Source organism: Ambystoma mexicanum, chromosome 4p, assembly GCF_040938575.1.
Source record: "Ambystoma mexicanum isolate Mex_15411 chromosome 4p, UKY_AmexF1_1, whole genome shotgun sequence".
Taxonomy (NCBI): Eukaryota; Metazoa; Chordata; class Amphibia; order Caudata; family Ambystomatidae; genus Ambystoma; species Ambystoma mexicanum.
Genome location: NC_090927.1, coordinates 848,170,014 through 848,193,839, shown reverse-complemented (window position 1 = coordinate 848,193,839; position 23,826 = coordinate 848,170,014). Strand labels below are relative to the sequence as shown.

Below are 23,826 nucleotides of genomic sequence, written 5' to 3'. Positions count from 1 at the left end.
CCTCCCTTAATCGTCCCCTCATCTGTCCACAGACCCTCTGGTACAGTCATTTGTACTTCTGTAAGAATGCTGACTAGTCAACCTCATGTGCCCCCTTTCCTTCAGGGATGCAGTGATGTTCATTATATAAAGGTCCTTTGCTTTGTACGCCCATTCCTTCTGCGTCAGGAGCCTCTCCCAACCAATGGCCAGGCACGCTCTAGCAGTGAGCGGCAAGAAGTGAGGCAAATGCAGTAGTGGCCTCCAGTCATCCCCCTCCTTTGTTAGTCCAAAAAGCACCACCATATATTCCACGGGCCTACAGACACCTTCCACCCCATGAATCCACCCCAGAACCTCTTTCCAGGCGGCCTAAACTGCGTCACAAGCCCACCACGTATGCCAGTATGAGGCCCATTGGCCGCACCCCCTCCAGCAGTGCGGGTCCCGGAAACATCCTAGAAAGTCTCACAGGGTCCAGCTGCCATCTGTGCAAGAAATTGATGCCGTGCAGCTTATACGGGCACATGACTGCAGTCTTGTCTGCAGCTATGCATATCGCATACCACTTGTCTTTCCCTATACCTTGCTGCACATCCTTTTCCCACCTAAGCCGAAGGGACACCATCTTAAGCCCCCCCCTCGCAAGCTCTAAAGCTTTATATAAGGTTGAGGTCAACCCCCTCCCTCCATGCTCCCTCCCGTGCTGCGATCAAACTCTACCTCCATCGAGGACCGTTCCCTTTGGATCTTCTACCCCCATCTCACGCCAGTCAGTTCACCCTGCAGCTGTAGGTAGAGTAAGACCAAAATATTTGTGAGCCCCAGAGTCACCCCCAACTCCTGTGGAGAGGGGAACTTTCCTTGGACCACAGCTGACCCACTCTCTCCAGCCCCACCTCATACCACCCTTGAAATCTATGTTTCCAGGATTTCATCCCGCACTGCAGGGGCCCACAGGTGACTGAGTGGAGAGGGCCATGTTGCGACTCCCTTCATTGTGCCCCCGGGCCACCATATATCGCACAGTACTGATAATACACTGTGATCCCTGGCCCTGCGGGGGATCTGATCTTGCAGGGTCCACAGCCACTCACCTAACATAAATGGACACAGGAGATTGTTCTCCAGAGCTGCCCACTGCTTTTGAAGATCCATCCCGAGATGGGGTACTATCGCCCTCAGTTGTGCCGCCCAATAGTCCCTTTACAGATCTGGCAGCCGGACACCCCCAACTCTTTCGGCAGTAACAAAGCGGTAGGCTGTTCTTCGCTGCTTGCCCTGCCACATGTAGCTCAGCAGCTTATGCCTTAGGTCATCAAACATCCTCCCTGGCACCGTAGCCAAAAGCATGCGGAAGGCATAGAGAACTCTCAGGGGTATGGCCATATTCAGCGCATTAAGCCTCCTCATCCAGGAAACCGTCAGCTTACCCCACCTCTCCAGGTCACTGTAGAGGGCTGCCAAAAGGGGGAGATAATTCACTTCCACCAACTCCTCCAGAGATTTTGTCACGTTGACCCCTAGGTAACAAAGGAGTCCGTACTTACTGTTACTCTCAGCTCCCTCAGCGCCTGCCCCTCAAGTGTCCACCTGCACCCCAAAAGGGAACAGGGTGGACTTCTTCTGATTGATCTTAAAGCCGGAGTATCTCCTATACTCTCCGATAATCTCAAACACCACCGGCATGAACTCCGGGGATTTGTGAGGTGTAGCAAGATGTCATCTCCGTACATGCCCAGTTTGTACATCCAACTCCACACCAGGTTGCCCTCCACAAGCTAGTCCCTCCTGAGGACTTAAGCCAACGGCTCCAGGGAAAGGGCAAACATTGGGGAGAGGGGCAGCCTTGTCTAGTCCACCGGGATAAATGGAATGAGTCTGAAAGCTTCCCGTTCACGAAGACTCGTGCAGTCGGGTCACGATAAAGAGCCGACACCTCAAGATCCCCTCTCCAAAAAAAAAAACGTCTGGAGTGTCGCATTCAGGCAGTCTCAGGCTACCCTGTCGAAGGCCTTTTCGGCATCCAGCCCCAGCAGAGCTGGACCGCCACCCTTATTTCTTGATCCACCCCACGAGGTTAAGAGTCTTACGAAGCATGTCCACTCCCTGCCTCCCCAGGATAAAACCCAGCTGGTCGGTGTGTATCAAGGTCAGCAGCACCCCCTCCATCAATGTAGCCAGCACCTTGGTAAGAATCTTAGCCTCTATGTTCAGATGGGAAATCGGCCTGTATGACTAGCACTGCTTCCTGTCCTTCCCTTCCTTCAGCATAACCACAATCAACGTGTTCCCAAATGTGAGCAGCGCAGTCCCAGTGCTTAGGATCTCCAAGTACACTCTTGGCAGGAAGGGGCAGAGCTGGGCTGCACATTGTTTATAAAACCCTATAACTAAACTGTCCTCCCCTGCAGCCTTCCCCCCTGGAGCCTCTGGATCGCTAACAGCACTTCTTCCTGCATGCCCAGCACATCAAGGCCAGCTGGCGATTTTACCGGCAGGGGACCCCATTTTAGTAGGTGGTCGCCGGCCCCCTCCCCCCCCAAACACCCCATCAGATGTATAAAGCGCCTCAAAGAAGGATGAACAGCCCTGCGATATCTCCAGAGGGACCGCAGAGATCCACCAGCCCGGGCATTCAACCTCCAGCACGCACCCGTCAGCCGTCTACGCTCGCAGCCTACCCACCAGCATAGCACCTGCCTTATCCCCAGACTCAGAACTTTTGCCACAAGTACCCCAGCTTACACAAAATCTCCCCTAGTCTCAGCTCCTTCAGCTCCCATTTCTTAGCCTGCAAGTCTTCAGCGATCCCTCCCCGACACACTGCATCTTCTAAAAGCAAACCAAGCACGCACTCTCGCCCCGCAGCTTGACGTCCAAAAGACGCCTCGCCCTTTTCCTGCACAAACCTTCCCTGATTAATAGGCCTTCGTGGCTCCCCAGACTGTACAAAGACCCACATCCCCAGCATCATTATGCATAAAATAATCCTCAATGGCATCCGCATCTCTGACTCAAATACAGCATCCCTCCACAAATGTTGGTTATTGTACATTTGTAAGGCACTTATACATCAAGTAAATTGTGCTTCAAAGTGCCCACAGGGCAACAGGGAGGGAACATGGGAATGAAAGGCAAATATAACAATGACAAGAGAGACGGTCCTACTAGGGCTTGTGAGCATTCAGAGCGTGCAAGTGCAGAGAGAGAGGGATGGGGTAAGTGCTAGGAGTAACAAGGAGCTAAGTGCTGGGGAAGAAGTTGCAAACTGTTAAGTGAATGGCAGAGATCACTTGGTTGGCGTGATCAACTGCCAAAAGTGCCAGCCTGTGATAGCACGGGCCAGTGGGCCCCTAAGGCAAGTGCTGGGAGTCGGCGTAGGCTGAAGGCGATTGGAGGTGGGAACCCAGGACCCATAAGGGCCCTGGTCACCAATCTCAGCAACTGTGGGGCTTTAGCAGAGGAGGGAGGAGGGGAAGGAGGGGGTGAAAAGGAAAGTCTTGAGGAGATTCTGGAATTTAGGGATATCTGGTTCAAGACGGAAAGAAAGGGAGAGGTTGTTCCAAAGGAGCGAGCCAGCCGAGGAAAGAGATAGTCCACCAGCTCGCGTTTTAGCAAATCGCTTGACACGCAGAGAGTTGTTGCCGGAGGAACGTGACTATCTGGAGGGAGTGTATTTAGTGAGAGCCAGTGGTAGATAGCATGGTCCCTGGCTCCAGACAGCCTTATGGATGATGCCGAGTTATTTGAATTTGATCCTTGCAGCATTGGGAGCCAGTGGAGAGTTTTTAGGGCTGGAGAGATGCGGTCCCTGTGCTTGAGGCCAAGGATAAGTCTTGCAGCCCTATTTTGGATTAGCTGGATGGGACGTAGAGAGGAAGAGGGTAGCTTAAGGAAGAGGCAATTGCAGGGAGTTACCATACTCCCCTATGGTTAGGGGAGCATACAGATGTCACCGTCAAAGGAGAGCCCGCCCCCATCTTCCCTCTAACCACCATGCCCCCTAAGCCCAGGGAGGACTTTTCCTGCTCCATGAGTTTCACATCTCGATGAATAAGTATTCCCACTACACCACTCTTCATTTCCACAGAGGCCCAGAAATTCACAGGCGACCAGTGCCCACTTGGTGGGGGATTTGAGACCCTGGACACTGAGCGTCCCCACCCTCAAGCCTCACCCCGCGCCCCCCTTGAGGGGCCAAACCTGCACTGCCTCAACCATTATGCAATCGAATGAGATCTTCCCCCAGCACCCACCCCACAACCTGCCCCAACCGATCTATCTGCCCTGCGTATCCGACCCAAGTCGGCCAAACCCTTCCCCACTGCACCTTCTGCATCCCCTACCTACCCTCCCAGACCTGCATCCGTTCCCCAACATCAAGACGCCCCAACCACTCGTCAGGGCCACCAGGGTTGCAACGGTGCCCCCCCAACCCAAAAAAAAAATTCATGCTCATTCTGCCCCATCAACACTAGACAGCAAGCCCAAACCCGTCATACCAACCACCTCTACCACCACCTTAGTCAACCCCCTTTCAGTGCGCTACAGACCATCTGTGACCCCCCCCCTCAGGTTGGCAGCAAAGGAGTGTTCAGACATCTGTATTTTGCCGGCCTCTTCTACCACCTTCCAGCCCCTTTAAGTCCCAGAGGCCTGCATTCCTTCTGCACAGCACCCTGCATGTTCAGTTTCTCCACTCTGGTCCCACAAGTGGGCCAGCGCCCCCACCGTATCCTCCCTAATTGTGATTCGAAAGTCGTCAATGCCCTTTTCAAAAGTGAGCGAGAAGGGTACGCCCCCATGGTATCGTATTCCGTGGTCTCGGAGTCACTGGGTCAGGAGTCGACTCCTCTCCTCCTCTTCAGGGTGAAAGTAGAGAGATCTTAGTAAACGGACACTCTTGCCCCCTCATAAGAAATCCCAGAGTGTCTCCTGGCTTTCTCCAGAACCAGCTCATTATCCTTATAGTTGTGGCACTTAACCAGGATGGATCGGGCCCCCCCCCCCCGGGTGTGCCACCAGCCCTGTGTACCCTGTCAAAGCTGATGTACTTCGGCTCTACTACATCCTGCTCGAAGAGAGCTCTGATGATGGACTTTACTTTCAGCTCCAGCCCCAGGATGCTTTCAGCTTCCTCCTCCTTAACCCCCCAGGATCCGGATATTGCAGCGCCTCTGCCTATTTTTGAGATCCTCAACGTTGAGAGACACATCATACTCCTTGCTCTCCAGTTCCCTCATACAGGCTTCTATCCCCATTTCCAGTAGATCCACAGACTGCTGATAATTATCCAATGTATCCACCTTCTGCTCCAACTTGTCCACTCTGCCGCCTAGGGATTTTATGGAGGCCTGGATGTCGCTTCTGAGCAACCATATTTCGCCAGTAAGGGCGCTAAAGTCAGTCTTGGTGGCCATCTCTTCTCCCAGCCGGACCACCACCAGATTCTTTTTCAGATCACATCAAGCCCTCTGCCTCCGGAGCGCCCTCTGCCTCCGGAGCGACCCTCCTGTACTTCTCAAGCTTCTGCACCACACTCTCAGGCAACATATGCACCACCCCTTTGCCCGGGAGCCAGTCCTCTGCGGCCGCCTGCTGCTCCCTGGGGTGTGTGCGCATCTTGTGCAGAACCCTGCAGGGCCCCCCACCACACTACCCAGTCCGGCACTGCCACCCCCCCCCGTTGAAGACAGAAAGCCACAAAACTGTGCAAGGGTGGATGGTGGGTGTGGGGGTTCACTCGCACTCCTGCCGCCACTTCAGTCTATGTACCAGGACCTGTTCCACCGGGTCCCCCACACAGAGGCCTTCACACTTTACTGCCGCGATGGAGGGGGCTGCTCAACCTTATGCTGCTTCCTCTCTGATGGGGGACCCACAGAGACACCCGCTCAGCTGACACACCCCGCTCAGCTGCCACACCCGGGGAGGGGACCAACTCTAACCATGCATCCCTAGTGTTTCCCAGGGAGCTCAGTCCAAAGTCCAGGGAGAGGCCAGACCATATAAAGGTGAAAGGGGCACCAGTGTAGGAGCTGCTCCAATACACAAGGGCACAGTCTGTTTAACAAAGTCCCCTCAGGCAGGAGTCTGCAGTCCTGCAGCTCTCCAGGGGAAGGCCATACTTCAGAGCACTAAGTTATTTGGGGGACAGAGGGCACACTACCAGACCCCGCAACCACGGCCAAACCTGAGAGTCCCAACTCCTCCTGCACACCCCCACCGTACATCAGGGCCCAGGCCCAAGTGCCAACCGCCGCCGAACTTCCTCCCAGGATTTCGCCAGCAGGGCCCACTGACTGACACCTGTCAGTCGCTCGCTCCTCTTCTGCAGGGCTGCGGAGGATCCTGCATGCGGCTGCAGGCATCTCCGCACTTCAATTCTCCCGCATGCTGGGACTGGCAACAACTTTGCAGGCAACGCAGGCACGGACCGCCAAAACACCACTAGCACCTCAGGAACTGCCCCCACCCCCAAGAGGACAACGGTATGGGCTTGCTACACTGTCTTCCCAGGTTTCGGTCAGGGCTGTTACAGAGCCCGACATTCAGGCTGCCATACTGCCTGCGCCCCCCCGACGGTCTCTAATGAACAGTTTTATCCTATTGATGAACCTGAAGCAAACGACAAACCATACAAGTGATTTTGGCAGGCAGAAGCCTAAGATAGAGGCCATTTCTCCAGCCTCTCTTTTTAGTTACATTTTCCAAAGTGGTAGGGCCAGATTAGCTGGATAGGATTTCAGACTAAGACGTTTTCTTTTGGTGAGCCCTTTACTTTTAGTTTCTGGGCAGGGAACTTCGTCAGAGATAGGGCAAGCTAGGAGTTTTTCTTTTCTTTCAATAAACACCCTTGAAACAGGTCAGTCTGTGGTCCAAATCATTCTGGTTCGCCCCACAGAGGGCTGACCATACTAGGGCAAATTTTCAAAGAGGGTAATCCTCTCACATTTGAAGAATGTAAGCAACATTTCTCACTCCCGGAATGAGCAAAATACTCATACATACAAATCAGACACTGGTCTAGAACAAACAATTAAACAGGCAGGCAGTAGGGAAAACACAAACTGTGAGGTTGCATTCATAGGAGACCCCACCAATAGGGAAGTCTTGTCCCTATACGCTATCTTGAATGCAGACAGGAATAAAACTCCACACTCTTAAATCATTAAATGGGAAGTGTATCTTAATACCAAATAGATGCATTTGTCTGGTACAATATCTGGCAACGTGCTGCAAAGTCCACATGTGTACAAACAAGAGAAAACAGTAATAAAATTATGGTACCTTGTTCCGTCCTCCTCCAACTGCTTGAGATTAAAAAAGGTGCAAGGTACATGCTTCCACTTTTGGTGGACCGGTGATCTAATCTGGCCATTTTGAAAGAAAGTCCTTTCCCATGTAAAAAAAAGAATCACAGGGAAGAACTGCCACTTAAACATCTGGTCATGTTATTAGGCAACGATACAGACGGTTTATATAAACTCTCACAGAAGACAACATACCTACTAAGCTTTAGTAGGAAAGTTCAGATTTGGGCAGGGGGCGGGGGAGAGTGGGGGCATGGGGGGTAATAACTAAGGATTAGCTGGAAGCACTGATATTCCCAAAACAGGATGGGCAGAATGTTAAAAACTGAAGAGCACGAATAGAGTTCCATATTCGCAGTTCGTAAAACTATGTGCTAAAAGAACGTAACCAACCAGGACAGATGCTGGAGCACTGTAAATGTTTTATGTATGTTCAATCTAAGCTTGGTGGAAAAATGGAAAAGATGAAACTCAAAAAAAAAGAGTGAACATTCAAATGGAACTGTATCTCTGTTACTGCAATTGTTGGCAACGGCATGTTTAATACAAGACAAAATATCAGAGTATTACCAGTAAGTAAAAAATTCTCCTGCAATGGCTCCCTTCTTTTAACTAAAAGTGGGGAAAGCAGAGATTTGAGGCTTGGAGCATGTGTCAACATAGACAATCTTTATGGTGCCCATGGTTACTCGATGCATGATATTTAGCCAAACTAGTAGGGCTACGGCTCTCATTGGTCAAAATCCAGCATTTTAGCTCCAGTCGCATTTCCAAAGCCACATTGACACTAAGTCAACATGTGAATCCAAGCTTATATTAAGCATAATGGGAGATTTTGGGATACTGTAAAAATGGTCTGTCTACTTTGGCATAAACTGGTGAACCCTAGCCCACAAGCACCTGATGCTTGAAGTCAACCTGATCATTGAGGCTTTGGGAGGTCCCAAAGGCATGGATGGATTCCCATGCAAAGGAAGGTCCAGAACCAGTATGTGTGCCCAAAAAGGCATGGAAGCACAGCATTTGCTGAGGCAACTCATGTATCATGAGAGAAAAGGTGTCTTGCTAACTAGAATGTGCTGCATTTCCAAGATGCCTGTGGACATGAGTAGAACGGCCCAGACCGTGTGTAGTGGCTCGGGAATTCATCTTTTCCAAAGAATCATCAGCCCTATAAATACATTGACATGGTACATAAAAAACAAACACTGCCAAAACATTTTAAGTCTGGTGTTGTAAAAACAGAGTAAGCCCCACTGGTCAAAAAAATACATACACACTACATTTGCAAAAAAACATATTGCTTGTGCAAATGCTTATTTAAAGAGAATTCCAAATGTTTTCATAATGTCGGTCTGAATGCCAAGCTCCCTGCAATCATCTTCAGCCTTGTATGCTCAATTGGTCTCTGACTAGCACCTGCCATGCATGCTCCAGAAATCAGTCAGATTTCATGTGTATAGGCATGAATCCCTACTGTGATTGGATACTTCGTCCTTCAAATCAGGTTATAGTGTCACATACATAACATGGATTACAAAGAGTTAAGCTGATCAGGAGTTGAGTGGGTGGACAGTAGTGTGAGAATATAGTCATACGAACTGAATTTTAGAGGAAATAGTGCCGCCCGCCATTCCAAACAGACACACCCCACACCGCACACCCCAATGACTTCTACTTTGGGAAAGCTTGCCGAGTACAGTATAACAAGAAATGTCAGAAGCTGCTTTAACAAACATCATGCACACCTCAGTCCTAAGCCCCCAGCAGCTTTGTAAAACCCCAGAATCAATAACACCAGGGATGCCAAGGTTTTTCTGGATGGCGTGAGAAACTTGAGGGTATTCTCACGCCTGAACCTCTAGGATCTTATGTGAAGGTGGCCAGGGAATGGCTATTGGATCCTGACCCTGGTTGGAGGATCCTTGGGAGTAGGGTACCCTTGAACGAGACATGGTATCCACCTTTCCCTAGTGACAACCAGCCCAACCCTTTCCCAACCTTTATGGGCGATTGTAAGCCAGTTCACCTAATTTCTTCACGATTGACTCTTGACAGTACTGGGACGAAGAAGAGGCAACTAACAGTAATGAAGACTATGCTCTTTTACCACTCTAGAGGAAGATGCCTGCTAAGAGTAGTGAAGGTCAGGCATGTCCCTTTAATGAGAGTCAGCAGAGCTGAATAATGATTCACACCTGCAGCCTACAATTTTAAAGTCTCAGAAAAGGGTGTCATGTTTCATAAATACAGCATTAAATCATTACCTAAACTTTGACAGAGTTCTTGAGCTCTGTGTTTAACATAATATCAACAAGATTAGCATGACCCAAAGCCTAGAATTTGATGCAACTACTATCTAACTGCACGTTCAAAATCTGCTTTTAATCGGTTTGAAGAATCGATGTAGGTTGATAGGGGGTGGCTGTGGGTCACTAAATTACAGATTGAGTAGAAAGCAAGGGCACATTAATTGTCACCAACCAGATTGCAACCAGCATGCCAGCCCCTGAATCTTGCGGGCTCAAGGGATGGTAGAAGAAACTGGCCCTGATTGGCAGGAGTTGATTTTGGGATTGTGTTTAAGGTTGGGGAGAAACCCCCACACATCCTGCATAGAGCAGTGTTTCATAATGGTGCATGCAAGCTCAGAATATACAGTTTTCCAAAGACAGGAAGGCTGCTCTGCAAGAATATATTCACTTCCAATACAGATTGCTTCAAAGTTTACCCTTTTTTGCAAACCCAGAGTTTTTTTTTATATACTATTTGGTCAAGATCACAAGGCTGCACTATAAACAATACCTTCAAACTCATTACCGACTGCTGTTCTAAGTGCTACCGCTTGGTCACGTGGTATATTTAGTCTGTTTGTACTAGCAGAAGCGTTCTTGGACTTGCGCTGTCTGTAACGTTTGGATACCCGGCGTGGCACACTGCAGTGCAAGTACAACCCTGCTTTTCATTTTTTCTAAGAGGTACTCTAGAATTTGGTCGGTATCGTGGTGTGCACTGCAGACTTTCACGAGTGTACCTTGTGCTCGGTTTGCTAGTTAGTTACACTCGTTGCATACATTTTTTTTCCCTGTTAGGTATATATATTTTCGTTTGGCCCACGTGTCTGGTGGATCCTCAGAGCTGTACGAATTAGCTGCACGGAACAGTGATGTGATGAGCCTTTGTCGTTGGCACCCGCCTTCACAACTCTGTCCTTGACTCCTCTCTACGAGGATCAGCTCATTATTACGAGTTATTAGATGTAATGTTCCATGCAATTTTACAGAGTTATAGAGTATTTGAGGACACTGAGCATCAGCAGAGGAAGGCAGGCAGGCTTTTCTTTCTGTAGTCACAGTCTCCACACTGGATGCATGGGTGTCACTTCACACTCGTGTGCGTTTATATCATAAATCAATCATATTCCCCTCTTGAGGGACTTCCATGCAGACACTGGCGGTTGGTTCACGAAGGCAGCATTGGTGAGGTTTGGCAGTCTGGTAGCAGTCCTCGTCGGACCTGGGCACATTAAGGGTTTCTTTGATTATAATATGAAACATGCGTTTGTTATTGGTCATCTGTGCTGAGTTGTAATCCGTTTGCTTGGCTTTAATGTACAGCATGCATTGCTCTTGAAGAAGGGATGCTGCCCCCGAAACGGGTCGAGCTGGATTGGATTTTTCTTTGGCCTCTACATGAATCTGCGCATTGAAGCGTTGTTGTTATTGTCAAACGTATTAAACCACTTTGGTTCAGTGACACTATCTACTTTTGAATGTGTTAACCTAATTGCTATTATAACTTATAGCGGATGTTCAGCATCTAGTGTGCAGGGGATGGGAGAGTTTATACAGTAACTTTTTTTCTCCAAGTGATTTCTTCCCCATAGTTGGAAAAGAAGATCTCAGAAGAGATTGCTCACCAAAGATCAGACGGCGACACTGCATTGAATCTCTCACAACCATGTGCCGAGTTAATTTCTTTCCTCCATGGAAAACAAGCTCTCACAGTATACCTTTTCAACATCACCACAAGGGTGTACTGTAACAAATCCTTCCATCATCCAGTGCCAAATGTCTTTCTTTCCTCTACATGGAACACAACAACTCAGAATAAACACTTTGCCAAAGACCAAAAGAATACATTATTTTTCTTTTCCCCCTCAAACACAAGAGTCAAATGTCCATGGTGATGGCTTAAGAATAAAAGGCTGCATTGCTTCTCTTTTCTCCTCATAAATATACCATTTGTCCCATATCACATGCCATAGCAGTTTAACTTAACCAATGCAGCTTCACAACTACAACATCTGAAGTCATTCCCAATTTGTTGAATTCTTTTTTTTAATGGCGGGACCTGGTTGGTGCACTCAAATGAATACTGGTGCACTGGTAATTATCCTTTATTAGCACATCTGAAGTGATGCCTGCTTTGAAAGAAATGTTCTGAATCTTTCAATTTGCTTACTTTGTTCGCCAATGTATAAACACAAAAAGAATGAAGGAGTATTAACATTTTCATTCCCATCTTTCTGTGCATGCTCACTAAATTTCGAGATAAAACAAAAAGAAGTCAGCCCCATTTGACTGTAAAACCCCAATGACTTGGAGGGCTATACATCCTGCCACGTAAGGCTGCATTTGGCCTACAGGCCATACGTTATGCACCACTGAATTACTATGCCAAAAATACTAATCTGTAAGTGAAATCTTTCCCATATAATATAATACAACCGGTCAGATTCTATATAATATAACACATATCATACACATATGCTCTCTTTCTGCATCACAGCTGACTGACTCGAAGGCCCGTCTACATACTTGTGCAGGTGCTCTAGCAGAGAAGGCAAGTACTCCCCAGCCAGATCTAAAAAGGCTTATCAATGAATTCTGAACTTCCATTGAAAATCCAAAAACACGCAATCACAAGCACCTACCATGGCACTTCCATGTGTGCAGTGTGTAAACTGGACCCAAATGTACCATCGGCATCATTTTTGCCATCCAACACCACTTCCGAAAAAGGATTTTTTTAAATTCCTCACCCATATGTTGCCAGGAATCACAGACTACAGCCCATATGACGCATGGATGACCAGACTATCCGAAGTAAAATGTGTTGTCATGACTACCATCTCCCAAGCAGTGAGGGTGCTTTTCAGAAACCTTCTTGCACTGAGGTGGTGCGGGAAAGCTCTCCCACACACAGTACCGGCTATTTGGAAGCCCCACTAAAGGGTCTAAGGACATCCTGCATGTAAGATGTCCACAGTTTTGAGGAAGATTCTGGTACATATTGGGACAGAGACGTCCAAGACAATCACTTGCCATGTGAACAACCCCAATAAATTAGAAAACCTCACCTGAACAGCCGGAATACAGATCAGAGAAATCCAACCCGATGGCATCCTGAAGACCATCTGTGTCAGGTACCCCAAGGCATATTCAAGCTCTTATTCCTATGCAGTACACTGAAGGGAGTGGGCAGGCTCAGACATATTTCTCAGTGCCACAATGTAGTCACTCAAAACAGGCCATAGCACACCAGGAAAGGAAATAAAATAAAGAGAGACAGAGAGGAGAGAGAGGGGAGAGAGAGGGGAGAGGGAGGAGAGAGAAAGAGGAGAGAGAAAGAGGAGCGACAGGAGGGAGGAGAGAGGGGAGGGAGGAGAGGAGGAGAGAGAAGGAGAGACCAGCATTCAGCGTCGGACACTGTGGTGGGGTAGTTGGGAGATTGAGAGGCTAGAGCAGTGTTTGGTTATTTGCTGGAGGGGTCTCAAAAAGATAGCTCTGGACGCTTCTCCTAGAGGCACAGTGGTAATTCCTGCATGCAACACCAAAGACCTACACTGAAGTACTACAGTGATGTTTTGCATGCCTCAAAACGTTGTTCAATGAAGGAACAAAGGAGTCTTCTGTAGAATGTGTCACAGTGGTGTGCTTAAAAACGCCCGAATGGATTAACTGAAAGCCTTCAGATCCGATGAGGAGGATGTAGATGGGAATGGTACCGTCTGCGCTTTATAGAGTACCAGAATTGGTTCTTCCAGGAAGCAGAAATCTGATCACAGGTGACCAGGATGGCTGTGGGTGCCTTCTCTTTGAACCGGACTCCATGGACTGCAGAAGCGGTCTGAACTTGCAGGTTTCATTTGGTGAAAAGATGCTCTGCCTATTGTGTCCATCCAGTCTGCGTTTTCCTTCTCAAGTAATTACGTTAATAAATCGTACACAGAGACCAGTTACTGCGTCTGGTGGTTCTGTGGTGCGGGGTGTATTTTCAGCAGATTGGTGTCATTGGTGCCACTTTTAGGACTACCAAGCTCTCATGTCTCTACAGTGCATCAGATTAAATTTAGCATGCACGCTTTGCTCTTCTGTCACCCACTAGACACAAAAATGTAAACAGATATGTATTTACAAAAGGGCTTTCACACCCTTAGAGACGCGTAAAGGATTGCAATACCGGTTATTTGCTTGTATATGTACTTTTACACTTTGAAGAAAAAGGTCAGCGTCACTCTTGCATGTACGAAAACCCCTATATTCACGATTGTACTGCCATTCAGCAAACCCTGAAGGCGATTGCAATGCATTTTTTATATTCCACACAAAAAAAACATTCGTTTTTGGAAGCAGGTTTGTGCATTTACAATTGCATGGCTGGAATATGGGTGCATGCCAAAAATATTTGAAATCAGCGTGGGCAATTTTTATAATTTCTTTTGAGGAGGATGGACCTCCCCGCCACCAAAAAATATTTTGTGATGCCTTTCGTTAAAATGAAAACCTTCACCAAATTTCATATGTGCATTCTGATGTGGCCAAACTCGTTAGTTTCAAACTTTCATGGGGGATTTCAAAATTAGAGGAAAGTATCCTGACATGTTCCTAAGCAGCAGGTGCACATGGGCTTATTATTCCAATACCAGGCAAATGACTGAAGTAACCCCGACCATATGATTGGCCTACCTAGACATGTAATATACTGCAACTCCTGCAAATACACAAAACATCAGAAACGTCACATCCATCCACTCTAAAACAATAAATACATAGGTACATCTATACACAAGATAAAGGCCAAAAACAAAATAACGTCATTGTTCATTCCCGTTACATTTTTTTGGAAAGTTATCTGAACCCAACAAACTACTGTTATACCAACAGTAAACATGTTCCAGATATAGGATCATTCACATTAAGGTACAACGTGTTACATCATTTAGCAACCATGGGGGAGCTCTGGAAAAGCCCATCGGGCAACATGGCAATAGACAATTGTCCAGAGTGGACCATTTCGAGGACTCGGTGCAACTGGCAGTTTTGACAAATCTTATGGACCAACAGCGCTTTCAAATGAGCTATTGTTCAAAGTATTTACCAACAATGTGCCCCAGGTACTATTCAAGCAATTCGTTGCAAAAAGCCACACATTGCAATTCACAAATCAAGCCACTTTTTATGCCTGGAACTGTCTTTGTGCAAGTCCAAACCATACTCCAGTGACTTGTAAAAACTTGAATATCTAAAGCAGTAGCTGAATGGGTAGGTGCAGACAATTACATGGCAAGCGTATAAACCCTTGGAGGAGCAACTTAGTCTCTCTATTTGAGGTTTGTAAAATAAATACATTTTCAAGTGAGTAATATCTACACCAGAAATACAAAAGATAGGCATGAAATGCCATAGAAAATCCCAGCATTATTTATCATTTTCATACTCTTTGTCACACATATCAGGCACAATTACAGCACTGCTTTATTCAATTGCCCTTAAACGGCATACGTACTTGCACATTACTTGACTTCTTCAGAAGTTCTTCCACAAATTTCCAATTTTGTTGGAGGGGTTTCTAAAACAAAGTAATATGAACAAGTTACATGAATTCCAATACTGGGGTCTTAAGCTGCACACATATACAGGATCAGTTCAAAAGGAACAGCAAAAGTGCTTCCAGGAGATATTACAGAATACATAAAAAGTCACTGCATGCCATTACTCACCAGGGCTGTTGGAAGTGTTGAATGATCATTTTCTTTTTTAATTTATTTATTGCATTCAAATTGTATTTTTTTTTTTTTAGCAACGACATTCAAATTTTAAATTGTGACCAAAAAAAAAAGGAAAAATAGAATAAAAAGAGAAATAGAATAAAACCGGAAAATCAAAGCTTAACAAAGAACCATAAGAGAACTGCAATCAGCTAATTGTACCAGAATCAGAAGATAGGCACTCGAGAAATTGTATCTGATTTTCGCACCACCAATTAAAAGTGACCACCAAACTTGAGGGTCAGAAGCAATAAAATCAGAAAATAAATGTCTGAAATAAAATGTGCAAAGCTCTTTCAGCCCGGTAAATTTTGTGACAATATGTGCCAGTGTTTTGACCTCATCCGTTTGACTGCAAAAGCGGCAGTTATCTTTTGATAATCCTCGAATAGCCTGGATCTCGTTTGTCAGGTACAGGTTCAACCGGGCTCACAGAAAATTATCTCTAACGTTTTTTCCCGGGAAGTGTTTCAAAGTATATGCACACACTATTCAACTTTCAGTTGTCTGAGGGCAAGTGCGTCACCAGTCACCACCTTATTCCCTACTTCACTTCCTTCTTTAACACCTGCCTTTCCTCAGCTTCCTTCCCCTCTGCTTTCAAGCATGCCACTATCAACCTGATTCTGAAGAAACCTTTTGCTGATCCCCTGCTCACCTCGAACTTCCGTCCCATCTCACTTCTCCCATTCCTCTCTAAGCTTCTCGAGCGTCTTGCCTACTCGCAGCTCTCTACCTTTGTCACCAATCTCTCTCTCCTATCCCCCTCTCAATCTGGCTTCTGTCCTAAACACTCTCCTGAAACAGCCCTCACCTACATCCTTAACTCCCTCCTCTCCGCTCGACACTCTAAGCAATCCTCTGTCCTTATTCTACTAGACCTCTCTGCTGCCTTCGGCACTGTCGACCACCCCCTTCTTCTCAACACACTTTCTTCCTTTGGATTCAACTGGCTATCCTCTTACCCATCCTCACGCTCCTTTACTGTTTCCTGGGGAGGCCGCTCCTCTCCTACCCAGCCTCTGGAATACGGAGTTCCCCAAGGTTCAATGCTTGGCCCTTTCCTTTTCACCCTCTATACCTCCCTCCTTGCCCCAGTTATCTCCTCATTTGGCATTTCTCACCCTTTCTACGCTGATGATACTCAGCTCTTCCTTTCCCTCTCTTCCTTCTCTACTGACCTCCACCTTAAACTCTCTTCCTGTTTTACTGCCAAACTGGATGTCTTCCCGCTTTCTTTCCCTCAACACTGATAAAACGGAAGAAGTTTTCTTCCGCTCCAACTCTTACCCCTCCCTCTCCCTCCTCCTTTCATTCATTTTCCTACTTCTAATCTCCCCATCTCTGACCATGCTCGCAACTCAGTTATTTATTTTGACTCTTCTCTCACTTTTTCCCCCCCATCATCTCTCTCTCACCTCTCGTGCCTGTCGCTACCACCTCTTTAATATTTGCAAAGTCTGCCCCTCTCTCACTTTCCATGCTACTAAACTTTTAATCTCCTCCCTTTTCTCTCGCCTCTTCTACTGCTCCTCCTTACTCTTCGGACTACCTACTTATCATCTTGTCCCGCTCAAATCTACCAACCACTCTGCCGTCCGCACCCTCCGTCTCCTCACCTCCCGTGACTCCATCTCCGCTTCCCTTTCCTCCCTTGGCTGGCTTCCCTTTCACTCCCAACTTAAATTTCACTTTCTCTGCTTGGTCTTTAAATCTCTACATGGTCTTGCTCCCCCTTATCTCTCCTCCCTCCTCTCATTCTACACTCCTTCCCGCTCCCTTTGCTCTGCTGACCACTTCCTACTCCCTGTTCCTCCATCCCCTTGTTCCGCCTCCCGTTTCCGCTCCTTCCAGCTCCTAGACCCCCTGCATTTGAACTCCTTACCTCTCTCTATCCGCTCCATTCCTACCTTTTCCTCATTCCACACATCCCTGAAATCTACCCCTCTCCATTCCCCACCATGAAACCCTACCCCCTTCTTGCTCCCCCTTCCTCCTTTTTTTGATCATCTGCTGCCCCCTTCCGCCCCATGCTCACCTTTATACCCCATCCTATTCCCTCCTCCCCACCCCTCTCCCTCTCCCTTTCAGTTCTACCTCACTACTTTCCCTCTTCCCTTCAGTTTAATTGCTCTACTTACTGTTTTGTTGGACTGATTCTTAATTGTAAATTGCTTCTACTGTTATAATGTTAATGTTATATGTATCCTGTTAAAATGTGCAGCGTTTTGGAGTAAAGCGATATATAAACATAATAAATACAAATACAGTTGAGATTTAGAACCCACTTGCAGCGTTTGAATCCAGTCAAACCTTTTCAGTTTCTCTTTCACACTATTAGGGTTAGTCAGGGGTAGGTCAGGACGGCTGCCAATGACGTCTAAGCAGCTGAAACCAATCCTGCAAAAATGGGCTGTGTAGTTTTTTGTCTCGTAAATCAAGTCCAAAATTGGAAGACTGGATGAGACGAAGATTTTGCGAAACAAGGCCAATCTGGACCAGATGACTGAACATCTCAATGACAAGAGACCCAGTTCTCGACAAAGAATGGCAATCGGGGTAGATTGTGGGACCCCGAGAACACACCTACAGAAGAGAGCCTCAAGGCGGGACCACAAGGGATCCAAGATGGAAAACATGGCGTCGGCCTCATAAACTACTGTTGGAATAACCTTTGCTTTGTCAAATCGGATAACTGGTAGAATGGAAAAGCGTCTGAATTTTCTGTTTAAAGCACAGGCCTGGGAGGTCAGGGTTTTCATTTTTCCTACCAAGTACGACAACATCGGGGCTTCCAGCTTGGAGTTACTTAGCCAAACCCTGAGGTATTTGAAGGAGTCCACGTTCTCAATATTTTCACCTCCGATTTGCCAAGAGGGCCGGTTTTTATCTCTGGTAGATGTGCCAAAGCTCATAGTTTTGGTCTTGCCTTTGTTGATTTCAAGACCATTCTGTCCGATGTAGTTATTAAGGATGTCGAGTTGCCGCTGTAAACCCACCGGCGTTTGGTCATTGATAACTACATCGTCGGCGTAGAGAAGACGGGAAAGGTGGACCCAACCCACATTTGGGGGAAATTATATTGTCAAGGCCTCAGGCATATCTTCCAAGAAAAAGTTGAAAAGGCCAGGTGCCATCGGGCACCCCCGTTTTACCCCTCACAAGGTCTTGATTTCTTTAGATAAGAGACCAGACTTATTTAGTCTGATTCTTAAGGTGGTGTGGGAGTGTAAAGCCTTGACTGGTTCCAGCATACTTGGCGGGCAGGATTTTTTTCCATTTTGGACCAAAGCAGATGTCTATCTTCTTGGTCGAATGCCTGCACAAGGTCCACGAATACCATATAGATCTTTATTTTCTGACGTCCAGCCCTTTCTTTCAGCATTTGCAGCAGGAGGATGTTAACAGCCGTACCCAGTCCTTTCACGGATCCGTACTGGAATTGATCGTAACTCGCAGTACCCCTACACCAAGCATTAAGATTGTCCAGAAGGATCATACCGAACAATTTGCCGATAACGTCCAGGAGAGCGATAGGGCAATAGTTCCTTGGATCCAACCGGTCCCCCCTTCTTGTGGATCGGGACCACTATTGCCCTCCTCCATGTGCTCGGAAATTGACAATGAACTTGGCCCAGTCCTCCGGGTGCTCACGAAGCATGACATTTGTGAGACCATCGGGACACAGGGCACGCAAGATCTTAAGCTTCATGATGCAAGCCATTATATCATGAATGTCAAGAAAGAGCCCAAGGGCCCCTACTCGTAACAGGCAGGACCTCCTCCACCTGTAACTATAGTTGGTGAATAAAGCTTGGAAAAATGGCTGATCCATAAATCCTTGTCGATGGGGTTAGATTGATCTGTCCTTGAGGTGTTATTTGGTTTAATGAGTGACCAGAAGGCACGGGCGTCTCTGCTCGCTGGTGTTCTTAGCATGGTTTCAGCATCTTTCTGGTATCTTAGATGTTTAGATGAGCAGAGTCCGCTTTTGTAGTCACGCTGGGCTGATTTAGCGTTCCTGAGTGCTTCAATTGAGTTGGATTTTGTTGCTAGCCGCCTCAATTTTCAGACCCATCTTTTCGCCAGCAAAATATGGTCAAATGCATGGTGACCAGTTTTAGTAGTGTAGCCGCCCGGTAGAGGGCTAGAGCAAAATACTTCCAGCAAAGAGAATAATCAACCGTAGGAGTAATTTTAGCAAACTATGAAGAAAAGGCCCCAACTCCTGTAGCTGACATCCTCAGACGAAGACCCTTTTTGCAAGAGTCAACCACAATCTGAGTGTAGTCACGAACTGACGGACCAGAAGTTCGCCATTCGAGGAGAAGATGATTGTGGTCACTCTGCGGGGAGGTAATTATCTGTAGGCTGAGTACCAAGGGCAAAAAGGTGGAAGACACGTAGATGACTTCTAGGGTGGAAGAAAAGCCCCTGCTTTGCCAAGTGGATTCGGCAGGCACGTCCCCTGTCTTTAGTCATAATAGGTTCTGCGCCCAAACATTTCCTGTATTGCTGCATGACCTACTAAAAAACTCTTTCAATGAAGACGTTCAACTGCATAAAAGAAAGGGCATTAAGCAGCACCAGGGCACTTTCAAAGATCTTTATATACTGCACTGGGCCTTAAAAAAAGAATGCACATATCTGGTGTTGATGTTTGTGGTTACAAATCATTCTTCTTGCTCACAGCACTAACGTGTGATGGAGTGGGAGCACAGCTCAGGGCGAGAGAGTGGACCAAGAGTGGAGCTGCATGAAGTGAAAACCAAGTTAAACAAATGAAACAACTCATGGACAAACTTTATTCTGTCTCTTGCCTGATCCTTTGCACCTCCAGAAGGATAAGAATGGAATAATGAGGCAGAGGCAGCCAGTGAAACTGAGTTCGGCCCGAAGGATGCCAGTCCATTGCACCCACAAAGGAAAACCTCTTCACAGAAAAGAACCTGCGACATAGCAGCAATGGGGCAAGAGCTCTGCAGAGTTCCTGGAGGCCAAAGACACTGCAGGAAAACAGAAAGCATCCCCGTTTGTGAATGCACTGGTGAAGGAAGGGCAGTGCCTACAGCATACTGCCTCTTGAGTATAATCCTAATGATACTGACAAAAGAAGTGAAGTGAGGGGTCCTCCCCAACAGGAGTTAGAACTTGAGAAGGCTCCCACTCATGGGAGGCAGGAGACTGTCTGCTCAGGGCATCCGCCAGCATGCTCTCCTTGCAGGCCAGATGAGCAGCTGTGCCCAGAACCACAATTGCATCGCACAGAGGTAAGGAGTCCACACCACCTCGCATGTCCACTGTACCATCATCAGGACCAACAAAGTTGCGCCTCGTACAGACGGGAGGAAAGTGACCAGGGCTAGCCTGATCGCTCACAACTCCAGCAAATCGATGTGCTCCCAGAACTCCAGCAGAGACCACATTTTGCTCACTATCAGATCTTGAAGGTGAGCGCCCCAGCCCTTCAGGAACGTGTCCTTAACTAAAGTCAGTTGTGGCCAGGGTTATCGAAACAGCGCACCTTTCAGCAGGTTGTCCCTCCGATGCCACTATTCCAGGTCACATCCATCCATGTCGAACAATAAATACATCTATACACAATATGTGTCAGTGCTCATTACCATTACATTTCCTTGGACAGTTATCTGAAACCATTCATAGCAAACTACTGTTATACCAACAATAAAACGTGTTCCAGAAATAGGACTATTCACATTCAGGTACAATTTTTTACATCCTTTAGCAACCAGTGGAGCCTTGATTAGATGGATATATGCTTTGTGATTTTTGTAGGACAGGCAGCATTGGGTGATTTCCAGTGGCATAAAGGGCGCCTCCTACAGTGTTCGACCAATGTGGTTGCTGTTGCATGGGTGTTTGAAGAGGTTGAGGTTGGTAGGGGTATCACTGCTACTCAGTCGGGGTGATGGTTGGTATAAATCTGGTTTTCACTTTAAGTAATTTATAGTACAAGATTAGTGATGTTTCTGTCCTTACCCTAAATTTCTCTCAAAGTAGCATCTTCAGGTGCTGGTCCAATCCATTTTATTCAGCAGTTCGGCAGGTAGAAACCAAGTGAGGCGAAATAAATGTAGTTAATTGCCATGCATAGATGACATTGGTGAGGTCTCCTTTCAGACCACGGACTTGAAAGGATCTTGCTTTTTCTATTCCTTCGAGCCTGGATGCATTCAGTTATGGAAATTGTGGCATTGTGGGGTTCTATTCGCTGAAAAGTGGTTCACTTGCCACATATGAACAGCTTGGGGATGCCACTGCACGCACTTGTTTTTTACTAGAGGTTGCAGGATGCCATTAAGTTGCTCATATGCAGATTCCCTGTTCAACCTACAACTTTCTCTCCTCTCAAGTATATGATCGGAGAATATGGTGAGGGTATGTTGGTCACCATGCACAACAAGGAGGGTTCTGGGAGTCTCCCTGCCGGCACGAACACGGCCCCTTGACTGGTTCTTGGGTGGATGGCCCCGGGAGAGTCTCAACCAAGTCTTTAGCTCGCTGTCCCTTTCACAAAGGAGAAATATCAGTCTTTGTACTGCCCAGGGGCACTCCAGCATAAGTAGTAGTAACAAAAAATCCCAGACTCCAAGAGGAAATGGAAGGTCGATCTTTTCAGGTCAGATGACAAACATGAATTGGTGTACATTTGTCAGCAGAGTAAAAATAATGCTTTCAATTATTGATCCAAATCTACCGGACATCGAGGACTAAAAGTATCTGTTGTTGTATATTACTTTGATGAATTGCCACTATAATCTCTCCACTCTTCGGTATTCTTCAATAAAAGGAAAAATGTTAGAAACATATTTCAGAGTGGAAAAGATTGTAGTTTGTGGCAAAACTATCCTTATTGGCCCCTTGAAATGTACAAAGGCGTTGACAAGTAGATCACGAAACCTCAAAACCACCGGACACAATTAGTGGTTGAAACAGAAAGGAACAAGCAGAACACCTTTTGAAGAGGTAGGATAAGATGCATACCGCTGTGAGCAGTTCTAGGAAAAGAACAATTGGGTAAAAAAGCCCATCCCCCTTTGAAAGGAAACAAATTAATTGCAAACTTGCAATTCCCAACCTACTGTTGAGTGGATCTGCTAATGCCCACATTTCGATATCTTTTTGCCGATGCATCGTCATCCATTTCTAGCACTTCCTAAATGACCCTTCCCCAACTTGCCATTTTATTCCAACATTAGTAATGTTTTCAATCTTGCATTTGTCACTTTCTATCCACATTGTAATTCTCCGGTGTCCGCACTGAGTCGCTGTCTGCTCTCATACTTTCTACACTATGCCATTTAGTCTTTCTCTATAGGAAATACCATCGCAAACCAAAAGGTGATGGCTGAAATGTTTAAAATTAGAAAAATACTATTGGGGAAAAGGCTTCTGGAGCAAAAATTGTAAATAAATTTAGAATTAACTTGCTAAGACTCAAACAAGTAACCGTTTCTGATCTGTGTGGTCACTGTCTGGCTTTTGCACAGTTTTAAGATAGTCTAGTTTCACAGAACAGTAAACTTTGACTTGCCATACATGGATTACAACACATGAGCTGGATATGGTCAGAGGATAAAGTAAAATGTATTAGCTTCTCATTTTCAAAAATGTTCGCAATCATCTAGATTCAGCCAAGCACACTGACTCACACTCACGCTTGTTACACCAATTTAAGACTATATGGCTTAAGTTAGCTGCATGCCAACAACGGTCTCATCCACAAATGTTTTCTTGCCCAATTTAATTTTCATCAATATACAGAAATAGTAATCTATTTTAATGTTATTTTTAACTTCCTGTAAAGGTCCAAATATATAAAGGTGTAAGACTTTGAGGTGAGCGGTATTAATATGAGTGAGAGATAAAGTTAGTCATTCAAGCATACCGTTTCTTCAAGGCTACCATTCCGGTCAAACTGGTGCAGCAATGCTAGGTGCGTAACAATCCACCAGCTAAAGCTCAATGGATCCTTGCACTGGATAGTATCACATAGACGAGGGTCCCCCGAAAGTGTGTCTCCAGGAAAAATCTGCTGCAATAATCGATTCAACCAATTCCAGAATGACTGAGGAAGAAAAAAGGAAAGACAAAATCATATTCTTTTCAATTTATCAGGTTAAAAAAAAATAAGGGACTTTGTCAACTAACCCTCTAAATGATAAAACCCTTAATTTTACTCATGACTGCAAGTCAAATAGACATGGACAAATGGACTTGCATGGCATGTATATGGGGAACTAAAGCGATGGGTGTTCTCAGTGGCTGTAGAAGGTCCTTTTAATGATTTTTGAAGTTCTGGAGATCTTACAAGCCAATCCTTATTAGACAGGCAAAACAGATGCTGCAGAAATCAAGTGATATAGAGTACCAAAAGTATTATTAGTTGGGTATTTATTGAGTGCGGAACTTCACTTCGGGAAGCAACAGAGCACTTTACATTCATAGGGGGAAGAA

The 23,826-nt window shown here is 46.4% G+C and overlaps 1 protein-coding gene across 1 annotated transcript in view; it reads right to left on the bottom strand.

The window, feature by feature from the left end:
• MMS22L (MMS22 like, DNA repair protein) overlaps positions 1-23,826 on the bottom strand; it is a 1,233,593-nt gene that overhangs the window by 962,459 nt on the left and 247,308 nt on the right. The window contains exons 9-10 of the mRNA XM_069606412.1: positions 23,258-23,437; positions 15,087-15,149 (exon numbers count right to left, since the gene is read on the bottom strand). Coding sequence (XP_069462513.1) covers positions 15,087-15,149; positions 23,258-23,437 — 243 coding nt within the window. The remainder of the gene's footprint in view (positions 1-15,086; positions 15,150-23,257; positions 23,438-23,826) is intronic.